The sequence below is a fragment of the Sinocyclocheilus rhinocerous genome, unplaced genomic scaffold (genome assembly GCF_001515625.1).
Source record: "Sinocyclocheilus rhinocerous isolate Xijiao unplaced genomic scaffold, SAMN03320098_v1.1 scaffold454, whole genome shotgun sequence".
Taxonomy (NCBI): Eukaryota; Metazoa; Chordata; class Actinopteri; order Cypriniformes; family Cyprinidae; genus Sinocyclocheilus; species Sinocyclocheilus rhinocerous.
Genome location: NW_015657627.1, coordinates 281,520 through 301,617, shown reverse-complemented (window position 1 = coordinate 301,617; position 20,098 = coordinate 281,520). Strand labels below are relative to the sequence as shown.

Here is a 20,098-nt window from a genome sequence, read left to right as displayed (position 1 = left end):
ACACACATGCACGCACACACACACACACACACACAACACGTTAAAATTATATAATAAATGTAGTGTGCATACAAGTGTTCACATTTTTTTTTATTATGCACATTTTAATTTTAGTAAAAAAATGTGCACACCTATAAAAATATAAAATTTAATAATTATTTTGTCTTTTTTTAAATATATATATTCTAATATTGAAAATGTGGCAAAACATGTTTTTGCAATGCCAGAGATGTGTTTGTGCATACGTGCATGTGTGTATGCGTGATAATCTCTGTGTGCTCGTGTGTTTTTGTGTTCTGTGAGAATTTTAATGTGTGATTATGTTGAATTCTAATCAAAGTCTGTGCAGAATGAGCCTACTTTCTCTCAAACTGTTTGGACATCTGTCATGGCCTCTAGACATGCCCAGAGTGAGCGTGTGTTTGTGTGGCTCTGGCACTTTCTCTGTGGCAGCGGGGCTGCTGAAACATTAATCACAGATTATTTTCACTCTTCCATAGGTCAGGCAGCATCTTAATGGCCAATGAAACAGATCTGAGAAACTGGCATGAAACTGGGTCATGATCAGTGAGCTCAGTTAGTCTCAAACAAAAATGTCCCACAGTACACATTTAGTAGATTTAAATAATTTTGGAAAATATTAGGACATGGAGCAAAATGTTTACAATACAAATCATACTTCAGTAACAAAATGGGAAAACTGTGTGTTTCTAGTGACCTAGTGACCTCTTGTGCAGGAAGGGGGAATTGTTACCGCTCTACATGAACAGAAACACTGGATCTCTGGCTGCAACTGTCTGCAAGTTAAATTGTATGTGCTTGTGTTGAATTTCTTAACTAATATTTATAGCACTGATATGAATAACATTAAATGGATTTAATTATTTTAATAATTATTCTGTCTGCCTTATTTATGTCTTGCCTTTTTATGTTTTATATTTACATTTTATTTGATTATTAATGACAATTAATTACTGTATAGAGAGAGAAAGAGAGAGATGGATGGACGGACGGACGGATGGATGGATAGATAGATAGATTGTTTGTTTGTTACATTGCATAATTGTTTTATTGTTTACATGTTGCAGACAGTAGACTATTCTAATGGCAGGCTCCCTTTGTGACAACTTTTTCCCACTATACTGGGGCATGTTGTCACAAAAGAACTACTTGTTCTCATTGACGTGTAGCCTATTTTTCTTTTTTTTAAGATGTTTGTCTTCAAACTGATAATGAAATAAACCTACCTCGAGAAATATATATTTGCTGGAGTAAAAACTGTAATAATTACCCCCTGCTTATAATTTTACATCAGCCATATTTTAGTTTATTGTTTCCATTTGTTTATTTATTTATTTAATTGTATTTTTTGCAGGGACTTTTAGTTTAGGGACTTTTTGTCTGCCATTTTTAGATAAGCTTTTTCTGTTGCCTAATGTCAGTCTTTGGACGATTTGTGTATTTTTGCACAGTTTTAAACGCAATTTTGTGTAGCTAAATTATTGATAAACCTGCGTTTTAAACTATGTGTCAGGTCTCATTCCCAAATACATCTTCAAAATAAGTTTTAAAAATATCCTTAATTTGCTTTAAGGTAAATTCGTGTTTGTTTGTTTGTTTTCATTTTGATTCAGGTCACTGCAGTGCTGATAAAACTTAGTTCTCAGTACCGCCTTAAGAACAGTTTTGTTCACTGTGATAATTGATTTTTCATTTTTATTTTATTTAACTGTGAGAAGTGTGTGCCGCTGTTCTGATTTGCAGTTAATAATTAGAAGATTAAAAATGCTTAGCGACGTCACAATTCATTCCAACCCACGGAAGAATAAATTACGTTGAATTTTCCCGCCTGATCACGTTTCATTCGAAAACAGTTTGTTTCTATGGAACTTTCTTTACAGCTTCTCTGAGACAGCGGTAGTAACCAAGGGGCGGGGCTTAGCGAAGGGTCAGTTACAGACAGGTGTGTTAGAGCAGGGCTGCGACTAAACTCTGCAGGAGCTGGATTGTGAGCACCGCGGTTCTTGAGGATGTCAGAAACTGTACGTATCACGGTAACATGAAGTTAAGTAGCCTACTGTTTGACCTCGTCTCAAAACAAGCTGAAACGTTTTGTTATTCTATTTCCAGTCAAACTGAAACGAGCTTTTTGTTCTCTTTTCAGTGTTTAAGTGTATGTTTGACTGACCAGCAGGGGGCGCACTGGACCGCCTCTCATCACGGCATCGGTCGGGTTGTGGACTATCTGACTTCTCTTTCTTGCAAGTGACTTTGAGGTAATGTTTGCTTACAGCAATGACATATTTGTAGCGAACAAAACCCTCTCGTGAATAAACAGTTCCACCTATCATCGCCTTCTCCAGCTATTTATTGACTTTGCAAGAATTACTTTTAAAATGACATAACAAAGCTATTGATTATTTTACGTTATGTGGTTTTGATTTAATGCTTTTATTCTGTTTCCTTTAAATTCCGTGCTCACACGTTGACTCTGTCGTGTAAAATGGCAGACCGCTTTTGTTAAGCGTTCACTTCATCTGCAGTTGATGATGGAGCTGGAGTCTCAGCTTTACATACAGCTCAAAGTCAACACACTTAACATTAGACATTCACTGTATCAACGCAGTTACAGCACACACGGAGACAAACACGGTAAAGGGGAATCGGGAATGTTTCTATAAGCTTTACGTTTTCAGAGAGAGAGAGAGAGAGAGAGAGAGAGATCTTCACTCTTCACATGAATGCACTCGTTATACAGGGATCAGCGCGCGAACATGCTGTGGAAACTGGTGGAAAATGTCAAGTATGAAGATATATACGAGGTAACGAGAAGACAAACTCTTTTTTCACTGTATGATTTATATAGGCTAACGACAAAAAATTACGTTGCATTTGGTCGTGTTCAATTTTTGTCGAATAGGCTATGTTTTGTCTCTTGTTGACAGGAGGTTTATTCTGGTTATTTAAATAAGGAAAAAAAATCAAATGATAAACGTTTGATTTAGAAGAATTTCGTCATAGGCCTATTCATAGGCTACTCATTCATTTTCTACCCAATAGCTTATGTTATTTTTGTATTAACAATGTAGTGATTTTAGCAGGTTACTTTATTTCCTTTAAAAGTAGGAAATTTAGGACAAAACAAATTTTTCCGTTGTTTACAGAAGAGTTTTTAATATAACTTTACAAATTCTGGAATTTGTAAAAAACTAATTCTGTAATTGCTTTGTCAAAAAAAGAGGCACGTTTAAATTCTCTATTTTTAAACTTTAATATTGTTTGTATTTATGTAAGGTGATATTAAAAAAAAAAAACAGTCTAAAAGAGTTAGCATAAAAAACAGGAGGGGAAAAAAAAGAAAATGTCAATGTTTATATGCACTGAAAAACTTCTCGCATTATTTTCTTGAGAGCCTGCCATCGATTTATTAATAAGAGAATCGCAGAATCTACAGAAGGAGAGGACGCAGTGTCACGCGTGGGAGTCCCGTGGATTCCCCTGAATGAGCTCGAGCTCGTGGGAGAGACTCGTGGTGGTTTTTGGAAAAGACTCGCGGGATGCCGACCCAGAGAGTCACACATGGCTTTTCTCTCACAGTCAACCGTCACGCGTGTAATTAAACACTTCGACCCCAGTCCGTGAAATCGACCATTATACGAGCTGTTTAATGGGGCACCATTAGTGGAGCACTTTAAACTGTCACCCGGTGCAGAAACAAAAAATAAAATAAAATAAATACACTTTTTTCAGACATTTATTAGGGAAGGTTTAAACCGAGTGTTTTATCATATTAGTGTAATATTGTTATCGTGAAGTTCATGTTTTTGTTGATCAGAGACCTGGGCCTGGTTAAACACACATGCATGTGAAACTATGGTGAGTTTGGAATAGGAAGGGCGAAGGGCGTAGTTGTGGTACATAAGCTCCAAATAATGCTTTTTATCAGATATATAGGCTGTAGAAGTAGGGCTTCTTTTTATAATTTAGCCTAAATGAAGTATCTAACATTAGTAGGCCTACCCTATATGGTGGAATCCAATTTTGCTATTGTGAGTCTGAATTGCTATGGTGAGTATGATGTATTTAATGCATATTAAAGTATGTGAGTATATAGTGCTTGTGAATGAGGCCTCTGTCCATCTGCCTCAAAGCAGCTGATTCCGGCGATTCGTTTGTTCTGGCTGGAGATAAATGGACTGTGCACACACAACAATAACATAAAAGACAACAATAGCAAAAGAAAGAGGTCCGGACCCGTGCATGCCGGACCTCAAACAGAGAGGGGAATAAAACAGAGCACGAGAGTTTCCTCCTCCTGAATGAACGTCACTTACAGCAGCAGCGCCTTCACGCTCCGCTGCTCCCCGCTGCTTTAAGTATTCCCGCAATATTAGAGGAGTCATGAATAACAATTATTCTGAGGAGGTGTAGCGAGGCGAACGGACGGAGCACCGCACTCTGGATCAGTCTGGATCAGAGCGCCGGATCGGGAAGAACAAGAACCGAGACCTGGAGGAACAGGGCTGTGTAGGAGAAGCCATTTGAGCTGAAAGAAAAAAAAAATCTAGTTTTTGCTCCGTGCGGTCATGAGGAGTTGAGAAAGGAAGGCGTTTTTCTTCAGGCGAGCGTGTGTCGCGTTGTCGCGTGTCCTTCTGCTCTGAACGAGCTCACGTTTTTCCGTCCAGATGTTAGTGCACACGTATTCCTCCACGGTAAGTCTGAGAACACCAAGAAAAATACTTTCTTGTAGCTGCGTGGTAAAAAGGTGGCATGCGTGTTTTGCTTATGTTGCGAGCTTACCCTTACGAAAATTAACCATGGTTTTATTGTGGTTAAAGTGTAGTAACCATAGGTTTTTGGCTATTGATTACCATTTGTATAGCTAGAAACAGTTTTACTACAAATACTATGGTTAAACTATGGTTAGTGTAGCAAAACCATGGTTAGCCTACTTTGTGGTTACCATTGTTTAATTATAGTAAACCATTTTTGGCTTTATTTGTGGTAAAACCATGGTTAATTTTCGTAAGAGTAGTAATTTAAAACCTGCGATTATGCCTCGTTTTAGAAATGTTTTGTTAAATTACTACACATGAATCAGTCCGAAAATGCAAATATTTTGAAAGCTTTTGTACTTTCTTGGATCACAGCGGGCGCCCATATATGCTATAGCCTATAAGCTTCTATTTAATACTCTTTCGATGTCGTTGGATTCGTTCCAGTAGCCATTCAAAACATCCAAAAAGTTTATTTATTTTTAAAAATTAGAACATTAAAACAAACGGTTGGTTTGTAATCGTATTTATATTCTTTTCTCGTTTGAAGGACCGCCATGATGGGGTACCGAGCCACAGTTCCAGACTGTCCCAGCTGGGTTCGGTCTCTCAGGGTCCGTACTCCAGCGCTCCGCCGCTCTCTCACACACCTTCCTCGGACTTCCAACCTCCGTACTTTCCGCCGCCGTACCAGCCGCTGCCGTATCACCAGAGTCAGGACCCGTACTCACACGTTAGTGACCCGTACTCTCTGAACGCTCTTCACCAGTCCCAGCAGCACCCGTGGGGCTCCCGGCAGCGGCAGGACGTGGGTACGGAGAGCGGAGCTTTACTGCCGCAGCCTCGAGCCTCTTTACCGCAGCTCTCGGGTCTGGACCCCCGGCGGGACTACACCGTGCGCCGACCAGACGTGCTGCTCCACTCCACGCATCACGGGCTCGAGGTGGGGATGGGAGATGGTCTGTCCCTTCATGGCCTGGCGCACGGCATGGAGGATGTGCAGGTTGGTTATGATTTTTGTTTTTTGGCTTGGACAATAACCTCTTTTGTCGGGATAGAAATTGCACAAAGACGTGTAGTAAATCATTAAGAATGTCTATTTAAAAAAATGCTGGTTTGTTTCAACCCAACTTTTGGGTTATAAATTTAATGTAAAAATGTAACCCAACATCTGGGTTAGTCCATATTTGACCCAACATTGGGGTAAAACGACCCAGCATTTTTTTAGTGTAATAGTGAACTAACGTTTAACGATTTGATTTTGATTATTTTTATCTTGTATTCTAAATAATTGCAGTAGCTCTCTGTGACATAATTCTGTATATTTTCAGGGTGTTTTCTGACCTGTTTACATTTTTTGAGACAAGTTACAAACATTTTTATCAAATGAATATTTATCAATTAACGGAATCCAAACTAAGTATTTAGTAATAGTAGAGCTTGATATTATAAGGCTTGCTTGTTATCAGAAACAATATTCTGTCGTGGTTGTAATCACATTTTGGTTTTTGAAACTATATTTGTACTTTATAAATAATATTTAAAAGCAATAACGTTAGGCTTCTGTTGAGGAAAACTAGCCTACTGTTTAACTTAAAATTATTGTTGCAATGGCTAAAAATGAAAACTTCACCAACCTTTAATCTGTTAAGCCATGCTCGGTTCACATTTCTAACCATCTGTTTTTTTATCAATATATCTCTGCACACATCATATCTAATTTTCGTCAATTGATAAGTTTATGCGTTCAGCTGACTGCACAATGATTGTCTGCCTCTCTACCCAAAATTATTATAAAACGTAGCCTAACTGACATCGGGTTTATTTTCATTTTTAAATAAAAAATAAATACAAATTTTGTTTAAAAAAATTTTTTTTTTATAATTTAATTAAATGCAGATTAGTTTACGTTTCCTGACTAGACAATACCATTAAAATGCATTCAGAAAACTTACATGGAAAATTGTATTTTTGGACGAATTGTTAGTGAAAACAATGGTATGAGTCCAAAACGTAATTAAAAATATTTTTTCAATTGCTAATGTTCACTATTTGGATCCAAAAAAATAGTAATAATAATAACCCTGGACTGGAAATTTGTTTTATTTATTTATTGATCGATTGATTTATTTTTGTCTAAATCTGTCTAAATTTACTAAACAGAAGGTCATTGTTCTGAAGTTATCTGAATATGTATAATTGCTGTAGCGATGTAAATGTTTTCTCATTATGCTGCCTTTTTAGGCTATGGAGGACGCAAACAACGGGATGAACATCCTGGATCAGTCAGTCATTAAAAAAGGTAAATTAGAAAATGTCTGGAAGAATTATGCCATTGTTGTATTTAATTATTTGGTAATTTCATATTTTTCAACGATCACTGGGTTTTGGGGGGAAATGCTGATAGAAGGAATTACTGTTCTATGGATTTAGGGCAAAAAGTCATTTCAGGTGAATACACCTTGGCACACCTTTTCACGCATGCGCTGAACCACATCTGGTATTTAAATGATGTCACCTGCCTATTTTCTTAACCTTGGACGCTCAGCCAAAGCAAGTGGAAGCCATTGAATATTTTTAGAATCATATCGTCACCGTTATAATCGAACTGTTATTTGTGTCACTACAAAAAAATATGTATAGCTTTATTTATTAGTTATAGCTAATAATCGACCAATCTATCGTCTGTTATAGACTTAGGTTATTATCAGCTGCCTCTTGTCTTTTATGCATTAAAACAGTAGCGCAAATTCCAGATTTATTCATGCCTATCTATTTTCTTTGGGAACATTACTGTTTAAAATCGACATTTAAGCACCACTTTGTTGATATAATTTCTCCACGGAGGTTTTGACATATTTACTCCGAGATAAGGCCTTCATGCAGTCAGTACTCCCTGGGCTCGTGTTAATATTTGTCCGTTATGAGAGACGTTTGCCGGTAATTTAGTTAACGGAACACGGGCCTCCCAGAAGAGACGGCCTGTAAGTGGCCGCTGTGATGGATGGTTTTCTGAGCGCGGATCTCGTGAGCTCGTTTAGAGCGCGTTTTCTCTATTATCCCCTGTAGAGTTCTCCGCGGGCTCGAGCGCTCGTTACCCCATTAGCGCTTAAGTTAGTAGACGTCGTTTGACGGTCAGCTTGTGAGTTTGTGTGTGGAGGGGAGGGGGTGATTTGAAAAATAGGTGGTTAATGTTATTAGCACGTGTCCATGGCCAATCGATAATATAATAAATTAGCATAGTAAATAGTGTTGAAATGTCACTGTGGAAACTAAATCTGACAGGAAAGTGTAACTGAATTGAATAAACGAAAGGACTAAATCTCAGTGCCTGGCAGCATTTCTAAGTGTAATGCTAGCATTTTAATCACGTTGGAAACTGCAAAACATTACAGCACAAATTGAACCATGCATAGGCCTTTATTTTTTAACGCCGTTGTTGTTATATATAAAGTTGGTAACATGTTTAGATAAAATAGCCTAATACATTTTATTTAAAAAATACTACAGGCTTTCCGCTATGTTTGCATTTATGGACAATTCTGGCTTTCTTTCTACTGTACGTGGAATTAACGTAAGAAAGCTGGAGCACGCGCTGGCAGCTCCGGTCGCGTGCGGGGTGACCCGGGCCAGCCGAGGGCTCGAGCTAACTGCGCTTTTATGTGCTAAGATTTCACATTGCATAATATTCCCACAAGCCTGGGCTGTCTGTAACTAGTCTTAGAAATTATCTTAAAATAATAACACCTCTCGCTATAGAGTCATTTTGAGAAGCAAGTAACCACAGCTAGTGTTCATATTCCAGTAGGCTAAATGTGAGTCTAGGTCTCTATTACACGACGTAGCTCAGTTTTCTGTCTGTTTCTCTCGCACAGTTCCAGTTCCACACAAGAGCGTCGCTTCTCTGATGATGAACAAAGACGGTCTAATCGGCGGGATCACCGTGAACGTCAACGAGGTCTTCTGCTCGGTTCCCGGCCGCCTGTCGCTTCTTAGCTCCACATCCAAATATAAAGTGACGGTCGGCGAGGTCCACCGGCGCCTCTCTCCGCCAGAGTGCCTCAACGCCTCTCTGCTTGGCGGGGTTCTACGGAGGTGAGAGCATCGATAAATCAGCCAGAATCCACATTATTAGCTGAGCAGAGGTCAATGGATTAAAGACAAAAATCTTATATTCAATTTGAACTCCAAACAACTGGGTTATGACCACATCTGCAGTGACTGACGAGACGTTGAACAGGCTACGTTGGACGATTTAAGAGATTTTTAAATGACTCCTGCCTAAACATGTCTGATTTTGAATTTTCACTTTTCATGGTGCTTCTTTGCTGTCAGTCCGTCATAAAACACGTCTCTAATTATGCCTTCGCTATATCCTCAGAGCGAAGTCGAAAAACGGCGGTAGATCACTGAGGGAAAAGCTGGAGAAAATCGGCTTGAATTTGCCCGCGGGGAGACGCAAAGCAGCGAATGTCACTTTACTGACGTCTCTAGTAGAAGGTAAAGCAGGACATCTGATTCTTATTTCTCATTTAGATTGTCTTTTCCACCGTGTTTGGGAATTCAGGCCCTTTAAATGAAGAAAACAATGGCCAATAATGGAAAACAAGCCCGAATTTTTAGGCTAGATGATATTTTATTGCCTTGGGAGTTTCTGTAATCTGATTTATTTTCCTTAGGCGGTGCAAACAGTTAACAGATGCAGAAGCAGTAAAACAACATTTTAACCAGTACAGCTAATTTCATATAATTATTGTTGTGACTGTCTGATTGTTTCTGCACCGCAATCTTTCATTCGCTTAATAGGCTGTCTTTCCCTCCAGTTCAGTTGCAGCTACAGCTGTAATTTAGTATAAAAATATTTTAAGCGAAGATGTGGAGTAATTCCATTTCACCATATTGTGTTTATTTTTCATTTCCAGGAGAAGCTGTTCATTTGGCTCGGGACTTTGGCTACATTTGTGAAACTGAATTTCCCACAAAGGCCGTGTCTGAATATCTGAACAGACAGCACACAGATCCAAACGAACTGCACTCGCGAAAGAACATGCTGCTCGCCACAAAGTACGTAGACTACATAACGTGTCACAGTGCATTGTTTAACTGTGATTTATGCATTCGTTACTTTCTTTGGAAGCTGGTATAACCGCCCTCATCTGAACAAATGTGTAGCCACATTTCGAGGTGAATGTAGAGTCCATCACGGATTGTCGTTTTGATAGCTGTCCGCTTAGTGCCTGGTGCGTTTTGACACGTTTAGCTGGTTTCTAATGAGGAAGTTCAGGTCCAGCAGAAATTTCGAAATCTCGTCTCTTATCCATCTCAGCCTGGCACCGAGCTAGAAACTCATTATATTTAAGTTAAATGTTTCAAGTCTTAAAGTGCCAGCTTTCCCCTTGAAGTTTTGCCTAAGGTCATCCCTCCTCCCTCGCCTCTCCTTTCACAGTCTGTCTGTCAAAGTCCTGTCAGTCAGCCTCGGGCTCTCGCGTTCTGTCGCTCTGGAATGGGAGAGAGGGGCGCAGCGCTCTCCCGACTGGACAACAAGACTGTTTGTGGTTCTGAGACGCAAAAGCGAATGTGGGTCAAAATCTGACAAGTCCAGACAACTGCAGATGCAGCAGCAGGGCTCTGCAACGCTGCCAGTTGGAGGCATTTGAACTGTTTGTCACAAATGACCTTTTAAAGATTGAAGTGTGATCGTTTGCTCAGATTCTTATTTGAGATTACATTGCACCTCAAAGCATTGTTATTATGAACAGACACAAGTAGTTTTGGATGCATGCTCTTAAAAAGACAAGAATTTAATATTGTATAAATTAGGCCAACATTTTTTTTTCTTCATTTGGAAAATGATCAACTTTTAAAGCTTTTAAATTAACCTTACAAGTTTCAGATATCATAATTATATGAATTACATTGCTGATCACATCATTATTGGATGTTTACTGGTCACAATACTCAAGCAGGCAGTTTCAGAGAAGCATGGAGGTCAAATGTTGAGAGGACATTAGTATCAGGCCATCTGGGCACATGGCTAAAATATCTGCCTGTATTTTTCTGTATGATTCCCCAAAGCAAGAAAAGCATGAATATTGAGAGCACTGCCTCTTTCAGGAAGTGAAATATGCTGAGAATGGAATATTCCCCAGTAATGACAGATAAAGGCACTCTTCCAGTGAAAGTTAAACTGATGGCTTTATTCTAATTGATGGGCTTTGCTCCCAGAAGCAGAAATATGCAGGCTTTGCTCTGAGGATTTCAACTTCAAGTTCTCTTTTTTCTTCATATGTATGGACAGTGAACACTGGAGAATTTCATTATAGCCTTTTTTTTTAAATATATTTTTGGAGACCTTTTGCTCGCAGTGTGATTGGGGGATAAGAAACATGCCTTTTACCCATGATTCTCAGGGAAACCACAAAGCGACTGAACTATTGCAAGCTTGAACCTGTCAGAGCACCTGTTATCTAAGTGTTTTCTATTACTCAAAATAATTATGAGCATCAAGCAATCACATCACCATTATGTGAGATATTGAGATCGACAAACATGGGTTTGATATGAACTAAGGATTTTGTAATATTTTGTAATTGTTTTACTGTTTGATCTCTGTGAGCCTAACATATCCAAAGTTTTTATTTAATTTTTTTTTCATTTGATCAATTTCATCATAAATGTCCAAATGCTGAAGTCACAGTGTTTGTAATTTATGGATGAGGGTTTCAGAGTTGCTATGCAGTGGCTTTGATATTATGTATGAGTTCTCTTTTATAATCAATATTTCACACTCAGTTAAAAGAATATGTAGATTTATATATGAAGAAATAAGTAGGAATATCCATGGCAGTAATATGACAGATCTTTTCAGCTTCTTTGGGAGGCAGAAAGGCTTTTTTTTAATGGAATCATGGTTGATGTCTTTTCCATTTGATTGTTTAATTCAACTTATGACTTAAATTCATTTCTTGAAAAATGTATGCTGTAATCCACGAGCGAGCAAGTCGCATTTCTTTAACTGATACAGAAGATCAAGCACGTCCCTTCTGATATATGTTCTGATAAATGTGAATGAAGAATTTGTCATGCTTGATGTGCCATGAAAAAATGTCATGACATTCTCTGATTGGATCACAGTTGTGTAGATGGCAAAGGAATTGGATAGGTCACAGTTAGTGGGATTGATCCTAAAACCCACCTGACTAGTCTTGCTGGAGGCAGAGCATGTCTAGACCCCACACTGTCCCATTAGCAGAATGTTGTGCATTTATTGGCATGTTAAGTCGAAGTTGTTTTCCTACAGAATAAGTACTAAAATATTGTTCCTCCATTCACCTTGTGCAAACACTCAGCTTGAGACCAGCAGCAATAAACACAACAATATCTACAAAACATACAGAAAAAATTAACAGTATATAGTACAAACAATTTTATCAGACAGCATAGATTAAATTTAGCGCAAAATTACATTGTTGAAAGGAGCATTAACTTTTACATCACTATTAATTGTGAGACATAAGTCATTTTTGTTCCTGAGTGTTAGGAATATACATTTAGCTTTAAATTACCCAGCAGGCACACAACATCATAAGACGTTGATATTTGGTTAAATCTCGGTTGCAACGTCAGGTGACCAAAATTCAATGTCAGTTCAACATCTAATATCAATGTTAATTTGATGTCCAGTACCGACATCAGCTGATGTTGATATTTGTTGTTTTTAGGTTGTGTAAGCAAAATCCAATGTTATGCCAGGTTCAGACTACACGATATTTTTGTCGGTCACGATAGTCACTGTGTCAGATTTCACGATTTTGACTCCTAAAATCTTGTCGTGTCGTGGACAAGAAACATGTCAGACTACACGTTGCTTCCCGACCATTCATCGCGTGCCGTCTTTAACTACGCGCGTGATGTCAAGAAGGCGGAACTAGCGACTGACTTCCAAAAACAAGAGTGTAAACATTGCTGAAGCGCTTCCGCTATAGTTCGCCAGCATTTTTCTTTCTTTGTTCTGTCGTGGTAGTCCCTCGATGACACATCATACAGGCAGGAGTACTGTTGCCACATCTCCACGAACCTTTCCTCCATCTCATAATTCCATCTAGCAGCACCATCATCTCTCTTTCGTTTTGCCATGTTTGAAACCTGTGTATGAAAGAGCTTCTGTGCTGCTATTGGTCAACGTCACCAATGTGACAGAACTCGTCGTGGACGACGGGAAAAAAAATTAAACATGCTAGTCTTTCTGTCGTGATGTCGTGAAGCATCGCAGACGCGGAATCGGTTGTCGTCCACTATGACACACTACACGTGCTGAAATGATGGAAGCTTGCGTCCCGACGCCCATTGTCGTTTACGAATCCCCACGACACCCTACGTCAAGCAAATCGTGGCAAAATCGGGCTAAAATCGTGTAGTCTCAACCGGGTCAAATACTGACGTCAACCTGATTTTCATTCTCAACCGAAATTATATTCTCAACCCGACGTTATATTGACATCCTGTGCCTGCTGGTTAACCTCTAATTCGTCATTTAAAGTCCGCATGAAATAAAAATTTACAATATTTATTTTGTTACCGCACATTGCTAGTCTTAGTGTTAACAATTAATCCGTGCAAGTTAATCCACTGAAAAAAAATGTTTGTCTTGGTAATCTTTAATCAAAATCTGATCATTTGCTTCCGCTCTGGAATTGCATTCCTTCTCTGATGACGTAAGTTTGACCGCTTGGGCCATGGCTTGGCCAGAAAATCCTTAACCACACCCCTCCAATCGTTAGATTTCTGTGAGTGAAAGATGAGAGGAGGAGCGCAAAAATAAAGCCCCGCCCTCTATTCAATATTCCGTTTCAGTTGGAAGAGCTGCCTGTCACACTTTAGCTTCATCACACACGGTTTTGGTTCTCCAGCCATCTGCGCCGCCCTCACGACTTTACAGAATTACCTGACTGAAGCCCTTAAAGGCCTCGACAAGATGTTCCTGAACAACCCCACCCCCAACCGACACACACCTGCAGACGGCTCCAAAGGAACTGGAGAGAAAGAGGAAAAGCACAGGAAATGAACTGTGGAAATACGATATCAAGGAAGTCGAGTCATTGGAGATGTTCAGAGATTCTATAAACTCTAGTTTTATGACATTGCGTTTTACATTCTGGGTTGAAGGTGGCGAGTGGACAACAGATCACGGGAAGATGAAAGGAACGATACGATAAAAGAGACTGGAGGACACGAGTCTGCTGTGACACGTTCACCATCTTCATCTCATTCGTGTGCGAGTGTGAAAATATTCGAGGAGTGTTTGTGAGTGTGTTTTTGTGTATCAAAGTATGACATTTTACATGATGTTAGACGCAGGCTGTCCTTTACACACATGCTCATGAATCTAATACCTAATATTTGAGTGTTAATCAGTGTAATGGCCAGCACACAGGAGGACAGGTTTGCTTGGGATACTGGTGGAGACATTTTTAACTACTATATTTAATTATACTTATTAAAATATAGGTGCACAGTTCTGCAATGTTAAGTACATTCCACGCAACTTTCACCAAAACTACACTTACAGTAAAACAATCATCTTCTGTCCATAAAAGTGGTTGTCAAGTAAAAAATTGGCTCCACATAGATTTGAAAGAGACAGAATATTCAAATATGAGATTTTATTGCATTTAGTAATACATGCGGTACAATGAAATTGAGTGTTTGCCAAAAAGAGGCTGTAAATGTGCAACAAGCATCATGCTATTTACATTACAGTCCATCACAGATGTTCAGATTCACCATCTGACAGCCCATAAAATACACATATACTTTACATAAACAGCAATTCATTAGAAATTAAGTTCTCAGTCTGATTATTCATATAAAGATTACAAGCCAAGATTTAAAACACTGAGATTTAACATATTCTTTAAAACACCTTTGGCAATATTCAAAAGAGCTTGTCTACTAAATGAACAGGGGGATTTTGTATTTTTGGTTGTATTTCTTTGTATTTGAAACTGCTATTGTTTGTGCCGTCTTGGCCATTTGGTTGTGAAAATGTGAGGACATTTTCAGTTAAGGTACTTTTGACATGGCAATCACCTTAGCTGACCAACCGAATCAACTATTTCACTGATAATTCATCTGTTGTTTATGTATTTTTTAATATATATATGCTAACATTTACACAGAGCTAAATCAACAAAGAAAACACATTTTATGGCCTAAATATTGTTTATTTGTTTTACAACCCTACATCAGCTGAATGGAAGCTTGCTTTGACCGAAGAAAAAAAAAAAAAAAAAAAAAGACTTTTGAAAATAGACATAAAAAGGTCTTGAAAAATGTCCCGGATTTGTGCGCTTTCTTATAGGCTGCATAGAACTGAGGTGACCTCGCGCAGCCTTTGCTCGCCCGTGAGTGCACACTTTTCTCAGTTCCGCAAGCTGGATTATAGCCCGTCTGTCAACGTTAATATTTGGTTAACTGTGTGAGGAAGGTTATTTTATTTATGTTTGTATATATTTATTTATGCTTAATTTAATGGGCGTTTGTACATAGGAATAGACTGGGTCGTCTATCTGTGACTGTCTCTGTGCGTGGGTGAACGCTTGTTTTAGATAGCATCTTGTATTTTTTGTTTCATAGATACGGTGTTGTGTGGTGAAGGCTAGAAGTTGGTTCTTGTCTGGTGATTTTCATTTACCTCGAAATAAGAATAAAGCGTGTTTTATTGTAGTTGTTGCTGTGTCATATTAACGTGGTATACGCACGAAACATTTCAAAAAGCAGTTTTGATTTAAAACGTGCCTAAATTCCGAATACCTACATTTTAATTATCAGATAAATAAAATGTTTACGTAATCATATGCCATTAGTCCATGTAATTATTTCATTTGCATTAAAAGTTCATTTTTTAGACAGGCAAGAAGTCAGGCAACACCCCAGGCGGCATCTTACAGGCTATAACATTGGAATTGCTAAAGATATTTTACTTCAGGAAAAAAGACAATAGTAGCCTAATATCATTAGTTTTTGAATAATCAATAATAATTACTGACTTTAGAAAATAAATGTAATCATAAACTCCAAAATACACGTTTTTACCCTACATAAAATGACATTTTTCTTTATAAAGAAAGATACGACTATCTTGTTCCTTTGATAGCCTATTTCTTTTGCTAACATTGTTAATCCAGCTGTAACAGAACCAAGAGAGGCAATAAATAATATGAAAAATAAATCAATTGCAGTCAATTACGTAAATGGTGTTAGTATTAAAAATATTTTACAACAATATAGACTTATAGACCAGCAAGGCATTAAAGCGTCGTTTATTAGCATCAAGGACTAGCTTAAGATTCAAGCTAATGTCAAAATCTGTCATTGAAAGACCAATATGTATCTAACATTGTTCTGAATATTATCAGTGTTAGCCTGTATAAGCATCTCGTAATGTTTTTATTATCACACTGACTTACAATGCAATCAGCAGAACGGAAATCAACAAAACTCGGAAATGAAAAACGGAAATGAGAATTGTGATTCCGCATTTTCCTGTCTCGTTTTAAGGCAAGCAAAGAATGCCAAAATGTATCGAAAACAATCCCTTGAAGGCGTGTGTTCGCGGTCGCGGCAGTAAAGTGAACTCATATCCCGGCCGCAGGTCAGACCCCCGCGAGTCCCCGCGCGCATCAGCTCGCGCTGGTGTATTTAATGCGGAGGAGCGCGTGGCCTGCGGGTTCCGTCGCGTGACTCGTCATGCGTGAAGTATTGTGACCCAGGTGCAGCACCCGCATGTCCGCGAGCGACGTGGATCTCTACGAGATTCAGAGATTTCTCTTCAGCTGAAAAAAAAGACTAGCCTCGCTCTCACCCACGGGACCTGAAACAACACAAGCCGAGATCTTTCATCCTTCCCTCGAACTCGGTTCTCATTACCTCTAAAAGAAAAAAACGATACAACAAAAACCCATAAGACCAAACCAATAATATCGCTGCTTTTATAGGCCTACTCGATAATTATTGACTGTTATTTTTTAAATCATAAAGATCTCAAATAAGTAGACAAGTTTTTATTTTTTTCCAAGCATAAATATAAAATGTGCACCAACAAAATGCCCTATGGGCTATAGGCCTACTGCTAATTAGCCCCAACTCCCTGATTTTATCAAACAACTGAAACCTTTTTGAGTTCTTTTATCCAAAGGTGTAAACATCCATGATTGGTTGGGAGGACATAGGCCTATGTAGCTAAAAGTTTAATTATCGGTCAATAAAAATTTTATTTTCTCAATTTATGATCAAAAGAGGGAGGAGTAAAACACAAAGGCCTTAAAACAAGGACAAGACATATAGGCTAAAATATCAAATAAAAATCAGTTTGATCGGCTTCATGACTTTCAGCTGAATAGGTTTGAGGTGGAACAGTCGTCCAAAGACTAAAGGTTTGAACCCTTGTGGTGGAAAGTCTCTTTTCCATCATCTTATTTTTTTTCGGGGATGAGAGGACGGAGAGGAGCTTTGTCTGAGCGCAGGTCCCTCTGCTCGCTGTCACGCAATGGACTGTAAAAATGGTTTATCCAGACACGCGCCAGGCGCGCGTAATTCCTGCCCGAGGCTGGATGACCGCAGGCAGCGCGAGCCTAACTGATCAACCTGGATATTTCATTATTCATTAATTTAGTGTTTAACAAATCCCGCTCATTATCGCGGGAGCGGCTGCGGCAGTTGGTGTCAGGCGTGGAGAATTGGCCCATTTGATCCTGAGCTGTTTTTTTTCTCTCTCTCTCTCTCTCTCTGTATTATTATTATAGGCTATTCAACATCCCGAAACAGCTCGAGATCGTCATGAATAATAAGCAGCGCGCGAGCTTGTCAAAGCCCGTTGAGCGTGACACAGCCCGTGGAAAAATCGAGGCGATTTTAATATAACCCCCTCACTTCAGTCACTATTTGGAAAAGACAAAACAACACGCTGATAAACAAACGGAAATATGCGATTACTACGGCAATGACACGCGTCCGCAGTGGACGAAAGGACATCAAAAGTGTCTCATCAGACAGTTTAAAGGTTGTGTAAGCGATTATTTTGGAATAGCAAACACATGCCCCAGCTACCTGACAGATAGCACCGAAATATCACACCTACCTGTACGACAGCCCTAGGCTCTGTAAACGACAAAAACTCGGCCAGCAGCCCGCCTTTTTGTAGCCAATCATAAACGCGCTCTGTCTGTCAATCATTTTGTTCTGATCATCAAAACAGTTAATGGTTTTGCAAGCGTTCTTGTAATGAACACCTGTTCTTGTGATCGTACGTTAGTGCTTATTATTAAAATAACCAAAATACAATTTAATATTAATTTATTTAAATTTAAATGTTCATAGCATAATAAAATATACAATAAACTTAACTAAACTACAAATTAAGTATTTATAAAATTGTTTAATTAATAAATGTCAAAGAATCCCACTAGTTAGTTAGTAAATAATGCCCAGAGACCATAACAATCCCTAAGAAATGGTTGAAAACATACTTTATTTGCAAACACTTAATAATATCCATAACAATAAAACAGACATGATTTTTTCTCTCCTTGCCAGCACTTTTCTGCTCTAGATTTTGCACTGCTCTGATTTACTTTTGAAACTATATTGCAGTGGCTCCTGTATGATAAATTGCTTGTGAGTTTCCTCATTTGTAAGTCGCTTTGGATAACAGCATCTACTAAATGATTAAATGTAAATGCAGGCCTGTTACAGTAGTGAATGGTTAATCATTGTCATCTTTCATTAACTGAGCATGCTGTCGTTACTGGTGGTAGCGCACGGTCTCTTTATGCATAACTTCAGTTCTGTTTAATGCTTCATTGAATCAAAACACCTGCCGTGACCTCCTCCTTCACCTCAGCTCTGCACTGGAGCTCTTCCTTCCACACTGAGCTTCACTGAGAGTTTCAAAACAAAGAACATGAACATACTGAGGTGATCACTCCAGGTAATGTATTTGATTTAAGATTCTTCAAGGGTTACTTGCCTTTGCTTTTCTTTGTTTTGCATTGAAGTTTGTCTGTAAGCAGAAAGAACAAACTATAAATGTACAAGATTTCAGCTCCTCTCCAGGTAGCAAACACTCATAAATACACACGGTATAATGCCTACCAAAGCAGGACTGGTTTTATTTGATGTATGTTTGTGGTTTTGGCTCATTGGGTTTGTGTGAGTAAATGATTGATTATGCTTGGCTTTGATGTTTCCTCTTAACACACACACACACACACACACAAGCAAGCTTAGTCTTTTTCACCTCGAACTTGCTCTGACTCTTTCTTTCACTTGTCGTCCCATTCAGCATCTCAACTGAAAAATACACACACATTCAACAAATGTTCCTCTCTTTATTGTTATAACTTTGTGGATTTATTAGGAAAAAAAATGAATTAGTTGCACCAAAATTCCAAATTCTATACTTTTAAAAATAAAGGTTCCAAAAGGGGGATTGTGCAGCGAATGCCATAGATCCTCAAAGAACTTTTTTTTAGTGAACAGTTCTTAAAAGAACCATTTTTTCTCTAAGTGTGAAGAACATTTTAATAATCTAAAGAACTTTTTCCACTATAAGGAACTTTTTGTGTAATAGAAAGGTTCTAGATGTTAAAGATTCTTCATGGAACCATTGATGCCCAAAAAACATTTTTTATTTTATTTTTTTGCAGTTATGGATCCTGAAACACTTAATGGCATTGAATTTCCAATATAGGCCTTTGAATTATTTTGAAATATTGTGCACAAAGAATAATTGAGAGAAAAACACAAATCCACTTGATTTTATTTCTCAAATTAACTTCTGCAACATCTTTATAATTAAATGACCATAAAGGATGCTGCTGAATTGACTAAATGTACAGTGAATCAGTAAATCAGGTCTGTGTGTACTTATGTTTAAGTTTGTGAGTTGAGTGAGACAAGAGAAAAACAGGTCAAGGTTATGAATCCAGAATCCATTCTTCAGTAGCACACAGAAACAATCTCCCGCATCACATTTTAAAGGATTAGTTTGGGAACAATGAAAATTCTGTCATCATTTACTCACTCGCATCGCATCCTCCAAACATCTGCTCTTTTCCGTACAAAGAAGGCATACAGGATCAGATAGAATGGTACTTTATTTAATCCCTGAAGGAAAACTGAGGCATTACAGAACACATAAATTACACAGCAAATATAATACCATACAAAAATACAGAGACAAATGTGTCACCAGGGGCTGTCAAGCTTTCAAAAGAACAAAAACACTAAATGATAATCAATTAATAATGACTTTTCTGTCTGCT

The 20,098-nt window shown here is 38.3% G+C and overlaps 1 protein-coding gene across 1 annotated transcript; it reads left to right on the top strand.

Annotated features, from left to right (window-relative positions):
- Positions 1-4,465: 4,465 nt before the first annotated feature.
- Positions 4,466-10,432, top strand: LOC107721435 (transcription factor AP-2-beta-like). The gene is made up of 7 exons (XM_016529441.1): positions 4,466-4,712; positions 5,326-5,778; positions 7,020-7,077; positions 8,651-8,870; positions 9,157-9,275; positions 9,698-9,839; positions 10,222-10,432. Exons 1-7 carry the CDS (start codon positions 4,686-4,688, stop codon positions 10,430-10,432), a joined length of 1,230 nt encoding a protein of 409 aa, XP_016384927.1. The 5' UTR covers positions 4,466-4,685.
- Positions 10,433-20,098: the final 9,666 nt, after the last annotated feature.

Coding starts and splice junctions, on each gene's coding strand:
- LOC107721435 (XM_016529441.1), top strand. CDS start 4,686: ATGTTAGTGCACACGTATTCCTCCACG. Junction 5,779..7,019: donor ACGGCATGGAGGATGTGCAG/GTTGGTTATGAT, acceptor CTGCCTTTTTAG/GCTATGGAGGACGCAAACAA. Junction 7,078..8,650: donor TCAGTCAGTCATTAAAAAAG/GTAAATTAGAAA, acceptor TCTCTCGCACAG/TTCCAGTTCCACACAAGAGC.